This window comes from Poecilia reticulata, linkage group LG8 (genome assembly GCF_000633615.1).
Source record: "Poecilia reticulata strain Guanapo linkage group LG8, Guppy_female_1.0+MT, whole genome shotgun sequence".
Taxonomy (NCBI): domain Eukaryota; kingdom Metazoa; phylum Chordata; class Actinopteri; order Cyprinodontiformes; family Poeciliidae; genus Poecilia; species Poecilia reticulata.
This window is the reverse complement of record NC_024338.1, coordinates 25,747,890-25,758,737: the sequence shown is the minus strand read 5'-3', so window position 1 is coordinate 25,758,737 and position 10,848 is coordinate 25,747,890. Positions and strand designations below refer to the sequence as shown.

At 38.4% G+C, this 10,848-nt stretch overlaps 1 protein-coding gene across 2 annotated transcripts in view; it reads left to right on the top strand.

The window, feature by feature from the left end:
- LOC103469384 (protein HEG) overlaps positions 1-5,078 on the top strand; it is a 15,787-nt gene extending 10,709 nt beyond the window's left edge. The window contains exons 5-15 of one of the 2 annotated variants that reach the window (XM_008417031.1): positions 688-786; positions 900-1,009; positions 1,094-1,152; positions 1,238-1,368; positions 1,447-1,581; positions 2,564-2,606; positions 2,718-2,755; positions 2,836-2,923; positions 3,313-3,505; positions 3,872-3,904; positions 4,198-5,078. In XM_008417031.1, coding sequence (XP_008415253.1) covers positions 688-786; positions 900-1,009; positions 1,094-1,152; positions 1,238-1,368; positions 1,447-1,581; positions 2,564-2,606; positions 2,718-2,755; positions 2,836-2,923; positions 3,313-3,505; positions 3,872-3,904; positions 4,198-4,338 — 1,070 coding nt within the window. In that variant the 3' untranslated portion in view covers positions 4,339-5,078. The remainder of the gene's footprint in view (positions 1-687; positions 787-899; positions 1,010-1,093; positions 1,153-1,237; positions 1,369-1,446; positions 1,582-2,563; positions 2,607-2,717; positions 2,756-2,835; positions 2,924-3,312; positions 3,506-3,871; positions 3,905-4,197) is intronic. The other variant, XM_008417032.1, reaches the window with a different exon arrangement.
- Positions 5,079-10,848: the final 5,770 nt, after the last annotated feature.

Genomic DNA, 10,848 nt, shown 5'->3' with positions numbered 1-10,848 from the left:
CCCCTCTGAGCTTCCTTCTGGATCTTGGTACCTCCAAGAGCAGCTGATCTGCTGACCTGAGAGACCGATAAGGTACGTAGGGGTGAAGAAGCTCAGAGAAGTAAGATTATATAGTGATTTAAAAACAAACATAAGAATTTTTAAATGAATCCTAAAATATACAGGCAGCCAGTGAAGTGAGGCAGGACAGGGGTCACATGTTCCCTCTTTCAAGTTCCTGTTAAAAGTCGTGCAGCGGCATTTTGAACCAACTACAGACGTGAGAGCAGCGACTGACTGACTCCCAGATAAAGTGCATTACAATAATCCAATCGAGTCAAAATAAAAGCGTGGATCAGTGTTTCAAAATGCTGCCTGGAAAGAAAAGATTTCACTGACGCCAATCGCCTTAAATAATAAAAGCTGGACAAACTTCTTCAAGATTTCATTTGTGGGTTTTTTTTTGTTACCCTAAAAAATATCAAGGTTTTCTTAACCTTTGAGGAACACATGGGTCATGGAGTTTCCATCAAACATTAATTTAATTATCTAAATCAGAACAAAAAATGTATTCCTCTTTTTCTAAACACGGCTACTAGAGCTAGCTCCATTGATGAATGGCACCACAATGGCAAATGTTTTATCTTTTTTTGAASTGAAAGCAAAAGAAATGTTTAAAATATACTGTTTTCTAATTTCTGTCTTCAGTGTGTCCCTCTGTCCCGTGTCCTGTTGAAAGCGTCTGCCTCAAYGGCACTTGCCAGTGTCTCTCTGGCAACTACCTACTCAATGGACGTTGTGTTCCTGGTAAGACCGCTGAATTATAAACCTTATAAATGATGCTGTTTGTCCTTTGATATTTATACAAATTACAAACAAGTTTAGTCTGTGGCAGAAATGACACTCCTTTTTTTTGGCAGCACAAGTATTCCCAGGCAGGCTTCACTTCCAGTYGTTAACATTTGAAGCTCAAATGAGAGACAGGTCCTCCAGGATCTTTCAGGAGACAGCAGCAAACATCTCAGCAGCRGTGAGTTGTGAGATCTCAAAGCAGTGAAGTGGATCTTATAGACGCTTCATTCTTGCTCATCAAATTGTATTTTCTTTGCTGTAGCTCAAAGACGTCCTGAAAGATCAGCCTGGATATAGACGATCAGAGGTTGTTCAACTCGAGTGAGTATTCTTTCTGTTGAGCAAAGACTTTGTGTAGCATGTAGTGTCTCAACTCTGTTGGTGATTGTTTTCCCTATTTCTCCAGACCTGGTAGTGTGATAGCRAGCGTAAATAATATTTTTGAAGACAGCCCTGCCACTCAAGTCTCTGTTGATAAGCTCATTGAAGAGGCTGTAAAAAACCCTGAAGGACTTCTGAGCAATGCTGTATACACAGGCAAGAACTGGCTCCATGCTTTACATCTCCTCTTGAAATTATTTTCTCATGAGTTTCTTTGTATTTCCTCGGTTTCAGGAACCAATCTGTGCGAGGTGGAGCCGCTACCTTGTGATGTCTCTAGTACAAAGTGCACAAATGTAAACGGCCAAGCTTCTTGCTCCTGTAAAGACGGTTACATCCCCATGATCTACTCCAGCACCAGCTGCAAAGGTACATTTAGCCTCTAATGTGTCATATGTGTTTTTATGGCCCTTACATTGTTTATATATTATATATTAAGTTCTCACAAACTTTATCACATTTACACATTACAGAAACAAACATTCATRTATTTTATTTGGATTTTATCAGATTAGATTGAACACACCATTTGATAGTTAGAATAAAGAGCATCTCCAAACATCAAATTTCATGGTTTTTCACAGTTTCTCAATTAGGTTTGTGTCTGGACTTTGACTGGGCCATTCTAACCTGTGAATCTTCTTAGAAATAAACATTACAATTACACCTGTACCCATTTATTTACTCCATGATTATATTTTAGCCTCTAGCAAGTTATTTTTCAGTATTGACTTTAAATTGTGCACTACTTTGTGATATCCTGCATAAAATCCAAATAAAATACATTTATGTTTGTAGCTGTAATGCTACAACATGTGATTGTTTTAACAGATGCTGTATGCATTATTAAAATGTCCTGTAAATATTGTAAAAGTGGACAAAGTTGAATGTTCTTGTCTAGAGAACAACAACAAAACCTTCTTACCCTCWTTAAATTACTTCTGTGTGGGAATGAGGGAAAGAAACAACAGGGAGTAAATCTCACAGGCAAGGTCAAGAGCTGTAGCCTTTTCTCCATGCAGACCCTTGACCCAATCTTCATTTATCTCTCTAATCTATTTCTTTTTAACTGGGATGTTACCCTGGAAACATGAAGAGGAATCACCGCTTTGCCTCTGAGCGTGCAGGGATGTGACCAATGAGATCGGCTGTAGGAAAATCCGTAACTGAATAAGATTCAAATGAATTCTGCTAACAGAAAATACATAATGTACTGTTGTGTGTATGCTTGTAGAAGCCCTTATGTTGCCTCCGGAGTGCAGTCGAGTGTGGCAAACCTGAAACTGTAGCTTGTTCTGCTCTCCAGTTGTAGGCACAGTGCAACTGAGTTGTTGTGTTTCTTTTTTTGCAGCTTGTCCAAGTGGGCAGCAAGCAGTACGGGATAAGTGTGTGACGTGAGTATGCACTTTTCACACAAGGGGCTTTGTATTGAGGTTAAAGTACTAGCGCCCCCCGGTGGGCATATTGTTGAAAGCATTGCCGTAAATATGCCTGTTTTCTTTCAGATGTCCATTTGGGTATGCTGGCTTTAACTGCAACGACTGTAAGTGACTTCTTTCAGTATGAAGCTTAAGTTTTAGCCTGTTGTGCAAAGTTMATTAAAGACTTCACCTGTGTTTGCAGCGTCCCTGCTTGCAGTGGTGGTCATCTCCTGCGTGTTAGGAGGAGTTCTCCTCATCCTCTTTCTGGCTTTGMTGGGTTACTGCTGCTGGTAAGAACAGACATGACATAGCCTGGTATCCATCTTCTGGTTGTTTGTGAGATGAATTGAACAGGATAACTGTCATGTATATGCSTAAGTTTTAAAATGATTTRTTGTTATTTAGTTTTTCACAAAAAACTGGCATTTTAATAGTTGCATGTACACTACTGAGCACCACCTATGATGGCAAACATTTTTATCCAGCAAGGAAGGGAGAAAGTGCTAGACACACAAAAAGGTTTAAAAGACCTTCAGAAAATCTACTGACTGCTTTAAAAGTATCAGCATAATGTCCAATTCTCAACAAAGAATCATTATCTGAACTTACATTGAATTAACAGAATAAAAATAGCACCAGCCAAACATTTCATATTCCCTACTTTCTCTGTGTTTATCAGGAAGAGATGCTCAATGCCCAAGCCTGACCACAACATCAGTCCATACTCTGATGAGTTAAACAAGTCATGGTCTATTGGCATCACCCCGATCCCGCGCGCCACCACGCACTGGGAACCAGCTGGTTCCATAGAGATGACAGAAGGGGGCAGCACCAACACGCTGGTGGACAAAAAGCTAGAGAGCAATGGCTTTGTAAGTTGATCCCATCTTTGGTTTATACCTTYCTGCTTTTTAAATAAGACCAGCTGCTCAATCATCACTGCAGTCACCCACTAACCTTCACCAAAAACACAAACGTGATTATTTGCACTTTGAAAACACCTGAGTAACTTGCTTAGTTGTATCACAATAGAACTTTCTGTGGATTTTAGATAAACTCTAGAGGTTTTTGACCTGCCTTTTATCACTCTGAAGCATTAACAACAACACACACTATGTTTTTAAGCCTATTCACAGCAGTGCGCTTAATCTAGTCATCCAGTATGTGAACACAGTGATCCTAGCATTAGCACCCACCCCTGCTCCCTGCTTTGCCTGACTTACAGTATGTTGCTTTAGGGATCACAGCTGAAGCAGAAGAGATGGAAAAAGGTAAGGTATGGCTTTGCTTTCAGATTCCAACTTCCCTTGATGGCCCCTGCTGATAATTTAGACAGCATGCATGCATAATCATGGTGGTGTTTCAGGGTGATGCAGGAACTTTGACAATTTTTTTATTTTGGTGTTTTTGTTCTCGAGGATCGATTGAAGCTAATCTAGTTCCGTGAATAGCAATAAATAAGTAGGGTTATGAGTGTTTGTGTGTTAGGCTTGTTTGGATCTACACACGTTAAGTTGCTGTTACTTAAAAATAATAACCCTCTGTGCTTCCCCTGACATTTCAGTCAGGATCGTACGATCTGAATCCAGAGGAGATGAAGACCTTCAAAGGTAAAAACACGTCCCGTTACTCATACCTGGTCGAAGGGCATGAGAACCCCTACTTCCTTCCTGGCGATGAGAAGAGAAACTCCACAAAGAAATGATGATCAAACTCTCTGGRACAACTGGAAAACTTTCTGGGCAGGAAGAGGGCTTTTTATAAACACTCTTCCATCCTGAACCTGCTTGGATAGACGAAGAACTGTACTGACAAAACTGCAACCAAAGGGATTCAAGTTGAGATGTTTTTATCATGCTATTTTTTTTTTTTTGTAAATGTGTGAATCATGTCTGCTTTTAAGAAGACTAGGTGTCAACTTTACTCATTAATATCAACGCAGTTCTCTTTTTTCACCCTGTTTTTTTWAAWTAATCATGCCTCCTTTGCTGATTGCACTAAAGTTTACCTCTACTTTGATCATTTTGAAGGTGAATTGAATGCTGGTTTTATAAAGTTACTGTAGCTAATCTTCAGAATGCKATGATCACTTTATAGAGAAAGAAACAAATCTTGTACGACTAAAAGGGCTGGATCCCTGGTTTGAATTGTTTTTTTTAAATGTTGTAGCAGTCTAATTCTGAGAGTATTGCAGAATGTGCCTGATTTAGTCGTATATTTTACAAATAGGAAACATTATGCAACGCTGGTGATAAAGCCTGTCTCCTGGATGTGCCAATTACCACTTGTATACTTTTTTCGGGGGAGAATCTATATTAATATATTTATCTTTATGTGGCATACACTGTTTTGTAAGTTAAATTTTGTCTTGTAAATATTTTTAAATTTATCTGATTGAGTGTGTGTGGTGTGTGTGTGTGTGWGAGAGAGAATGTGTGTGTATGCGGGGGCTGACTGGTGAAATAAAATAATTTAAACATGAAATGCGTTTGTCGTCATTGCTGCATTTGGCCAATAAAACACGCCTGCATAAGCAGATTTTTACCCTTGTGGTAGACTTTATTCGTTTTTAGCCCATTGTTTTGTTATTATTTAATTTCCGAATGCTTCAGGTATTTGTAAAGTAATTATTTAAAGTTATTAAAGAAGAAAATTTTGATTGTTCCTATATTTTCTGACGACGGTTTTAGTTTGACTTCCTGTTTTATTTTGAAATGCTCAGTTTTGGTTCATCTAACTTCCTGTTTTTCGTCGACAGCCTCAGTAATCACTCTCACCTGAGTCGCAGTCGTCTCTAGCTCAGTACTCGTTGCCTCACTTATTTTAAAAAGAAACTTATCTTTCCAAGTAATTATAGTACTTCTGTGCTAAAATTGTTGTGCTTAGCAAATTAAAAACTCCAGAACATCTACTTTTACCTAATGTTTCGTTTGATACCATGGATAATATTCAGCATATTGGTACCAGGATGAGTTTTCCAGAATTATGAACTAAAAAACAGTATTTTTACTTCTGGATTTTGTCTCGTTAAAACCTCAAACTTCCAAATTTGGATTTATGCGATAGACCAGCACAAAGTAGCAGATATTTGTGCAGTTGTGAAGAAAAATATTTTTACAAATTCTACCCTGAAAAAGGTTTTTATGTTTTTGTTCAGTCAWTACTCGACCTTGAAATCATTTTTTTTCCAAGCTTGGTTTTCTTTTATGATCTGCTGTCATTTCTAACCATCATCCCAGCTGAATGAAAGCATTCCCACAGCATGATGCAGACCCTTCTATGTTTCACCATGTGCTTGATGTGCAGTTTTAGTTTTTATCACTCAATGTTTTGCCTGTCGAGTCAGACTTTTTCTGGCTTTCATCCAACAATAACTTTTTACCTTAATCTTTTTATCTTCTATAAAGACGACATTTGTAGAGTGCATCATTTTCTTCCATTGAACAACTATGCAACAGTTTGTGTTGACGTGTCATATAAAGTCCATRAAAATATGTGGAATTAATGGTTGTACAATGACAAAACATGAAAGTGAAAGGATTGAAGTGCGTTTTCAAGTTTTCTGTATTTAAAACTGTGTGTGAGGCCTTGAACTGCAATTAGCATGAAATCTCATCCCTAATCAGGCTGTTTCTCTCAACCAGGTCACGGTTTTCATCTGTGAAGGAATGCATTGTGTTGTGGGGCCATTACCATCCTGCCAAGCGCTGCTGCCATCTGCAGCTCAGTCCATCAGTTCACAGGCTCAGCTGACTGATCGATAGACCACTTAGCAGCCGTGAGGTACACACTTCCCAGTCATTTGACCTGCAGGAGCTGTGGGGATGGGAACACAATCTGATAAGCATTGAGCCGCAGAACCAAACGCGCCCGACTGACAGCTTAAGGAACTCCCCCCGCAGACGCAGAAGCTCGACAGATCAGGTGTCRCAGCTGTGGTCGCACACTCATGCAGAGATAAAATGTGGCTTAATTACTAAGGGTTATAAAAAGAGGAGAGTTGAACACATTAAGAATAGTTTCTATTCGGGTTATTTACATGACAGCAAAGCCAGAAGCAGGTAACGGTTGTACTGTAGGACTTTTGTTCATTATTTCAGATGAACAATTTCCTAAACAAGCTGGAGATGGGCACCAGCACCCCTCCCGACCCCACTGAGGGACAAGGGTGCAAGAAAATGGATGGATGGATGGATGGATGGATGGAATTTCCTAAACAGTTCAGTAAAAGAAATGGTGATAAATAATTTAAAAGTTTTTGTTAAAATGTGTCTGGTTTTCATCTGGGATATAATTTGATTGTTGGACTGCTGCTGCTGTGGAGATGGGATTCTTGACCTTAACACAGTTTGTACATAATGAATAATGGCATTTCCTGTCAGTTGTAAGGCGCTATACATGATGACAATTAAATAATGCAGACTTAATGAGTTTTACCACTTTTCACACAGATKACATTTATCTTATTACTCATAACAAAAAGATAAAACATTCTTCATTAAATTTGATGTTATTAAATTTATACAGAGTTCTGCAAAAATGTTTCTACATTTTGTCCAGCTACAACCTCRTGCACTTATCTATTTCATTGGACATTTTGGTGAATAAACACTTTTTGGTTGTATACGCATACATGCTTATTTGGACAAAATGTTTGACAAATAAAATATAAAGTGTTTGGTACTTTAGCCCATCTGAACCAATATTTTGCTGAACTACTTTCCTCTCCACCAGCTTTCAACACCAAAAAAATAAGAGTGTTTTCACATCTAAATACARATTTTCAAATGGACATAATAGACTTTGACTAGACCATTCTGGGTATGGTGTATGTGCTTCTCTSATTGGCYSRGTTTTCTGTAGTTTGGCATAGTGCATGGCTGATTAGCCCTTTGTGTAGCTRTTTTTATTTGAATTTTCCTGATGCTTTCTTWTTTTAAAGCAATTTACTTGATTCAGAAGTATTTTCTTATAAATTATTGTTTAAGTTAATAGTTTCCACATGCAAAATAATTTTCAGAAATTATTCAAATTTGTTACATTTGTAACTCAGGATTTTAGGTTTATTTGAGCTCAAAGTCTGGGGATGTTTGTGATGCTGACTGCAGACCAAATCCCGGCATATGAAGCAGAAGACGGTTTCCAACCACTTGTGTTTACACAATGATACCGACAAACAATCTCAGAAATTTCTGCCAAAAACCCCAGAAAGGAAGATGAAACCACCTGCTCCTTTCTCAGTTCTATGATCCTCCTCCTCCTCCTCCTCCTCCTCCTCGTCCTCCTTTTCTCTGAGTAACATTGCAGGCCATAATTCACTTTGTCTAATGCAGCTCTGCAGCAGCCGCTGAAGCACATACAGTTATGAAACATTTCCCAGCAGCAATGCAGCTCTCAGCCGTAACTCCTCTCTTGTCACTAAAACCACCATTTGTTCCTTTTTAAACTCTGCACCACTACTGAGCAACTGGGACATTTTAAAAACTTCAGCTCCGTGTACATGTGTARAGTAATGTGCTTTCCTGGTTCTTTGAGGGTGTTTAGATTTTGTCCCTGCAGGACAGCTAAAATTGTTTTGTTTTTTTAAAAAACCATTTTGCTTGTTTTCAATGTTCCTGTTATTCTTGTTCTGTTGAAAATTCCCTTTGGGTTAAGCTTTAGCTSTCGGATAAATGATCTTCTGTCTGACTCTGAAATACTTTTACAGAGAAGTTTGTTGTTGAATGGATGACGTGAGTTATTATAATCATATGCTGTTTTCATCCCTTTTTAAACATAACTGCTGCTTTACACTGTGGCTTAACCAATGGTGTTATTCAAATTTGTCTTGTCACAGACAAAAAACTAACAAAAAACTGAAACATTTTGCTTGTAAGATGAATCCGGGAACCCGGGAGGCTGAGTGAGCAGTGAGAAAGTCGTGGCGCCGGGCGGATATTAAAGGACATTAAGCCTCCTACTTCCAGACAAATGGCAGCGATTTGCTGAAAGGGAGAGCAGTAAATATGATAGCAGTTAATATCATACAGAGAGGTGAAACCAACCTCCCTGTTAATCTGTCTCCACTCAGAAGTGTTTGCTCAGCTGCCATTATTTTTCATTTCCTTTCTCACCAAAGGCTATAAAAACTCACCTACATAAAAAATGCATTTCTTAGTTTTACTTCAAAACACAAACTTTATGACCATTTTCTCTCAGTTCTTTTACTTCTTTGAATTAATTATGGATTCTTTAGGCTGATTCTGACAACTCTGRGAACTAACGCCTGCTCCTGCTACGTAAATACATACAAAACAAACAAATCTGATCARAATTATGTGTAAAATTAGAGCTATTTGAAGTCCCAGACTCTTTGTTTTTAGACATGTCATGTCTTTAAAGCTTGCATTTTCCATGCTTTTTATTTTGCTACACAGTGTAAGAAAAAAAAACTTTATCCTTTGGGTAAAACTTAGGGTAACATTTGCATAAAGGACCTGTTTGTTAAAAAAAATTATTACAGCATTTTATATTACTTTTTCTCAAAAATTGGTGTTTTTCTACAACCTTGCAAAGTAAATAAATCATTTTAATATAATTTCAAAGTAAGCTAGAAAGTAGRAAACTACTAAAAGGCTTTGTAACCATGCAGAAGGATTTTACTGGAGATTTTTTTCTTTGCTGCTGCTCCTGTTCCAATAAGTAGATACTGTGTGTCCTCCTTCCTCCTGGGTTATTATGCATCTGCAAATAGCTCAGAATAATGGCTCTCTGTCTCTGGCATAAACTCTATTATCTGATGGCAGCTCTGTCCATTTGGCCCCTCCAGAGATGGCTGAACATGCAGAGACCCAGTTTATGGCCTATTTGTTGGGTCAGCAGACAGCTTGGACCTCCAGCTCCACTCATTGAAGTCAGCAGCATCAGTCTGATCTTTTTCCTTCTCCCCCAGAGGAATTGAGCAGATGTCGCTGAATCAATTCGGTTAAGACCCATAATGACCTCGTCTCTAAATCACTCCGGTGTTTGGGGTGTGTAAGAGTTTTCCCCCTTYGCTGCACTGCAGAGTCATGGCTGCAACAGTTCAGAGCAGTTTATTTTTGATTCTGTCCTCATTTTAATGCAGCCAGAACATAACATCATCTTTTTTTAGATTAGAAAACAAAAACTCTGAACTTTACAGATAAAACAAAGTGCCTTATGAGTAAGAAAATGAGTTTTACTGCAGTGTTTTTGGTTGGTCTCCTACCAAACTGTAAGTTTTGATAATAACATTAAGCCAGTTAAAGGTGTTAATTATCTTTTTATAAAATCAGAGTGCGTCCTTTAAGGGAGCTGAGTATTTTCCGCCTTAACTTATTCTCTCTGAGAATAAGATCCATCTCAGGAGAGGTAATCYTGTTGTAACCGGTATTGATCTTTTTCATGAGATTGTAATCTGTTCTCTGCGAATGGAGCTTCTGAGATAGAGCATCTATAATTATCTATTTTTTTAAAGGCAGAGCCTACATTTCTTTCCTCCTGCTTTCAGGATAGTGGTCTGAGTTTGCACTCTTCTGAAAATATTAGCAGTTTTTCATTTGAGGGTCATGACTGGGGCTGTTTTGAAACGTGTAATCAGCACGTTAAGGATTAACGGATAAATATTTGAACAAATAATTACACATTTTTTTAAAAAAACTTTCTGAATTTTTAAATGAGTAAAATGATCATTTATATTTTGGACTGAGATGTACTGACAGGCAATCAGACAAAAACACAACGACTGACAGGGTCAAATCCTTCTTATATTTTGAATGTTGATGTTAATTTCTCCTTTACAGAGTAATATTGTAACAAAATATCTTGTTTGTGGTTTCTCATCAATGTGACGAGGAGTGTTTTATAACCCGTTTTATTACTTCGCTTAAGTTGCAAATTTTTGCAGATGTTCAGAAGGTGCGAATACCTCAGCCGTTCTCTTGAACTGTATGAAATGAAATGTACGTTTGCAGGATGTTTGCATTGTTTCTGTTCACCTCTTCAAGCCTTGAGGTTAGCAGCAGCCTGATCTTGAAAAGAAAGGGTCACAAACACAGCCTGCATGCACATACGATTACCATGCGAATGACGGAGGGTGTGTGTCYTGGAAGGGAGGGTCGTGACATCATTAAGATGCCGTGTTTTGCTGAGAGAGCTACATGCAGCCAGACAAAGAGGGAGCAGACGCTCTGTAGGAGGATGTGGGCCGACGCAG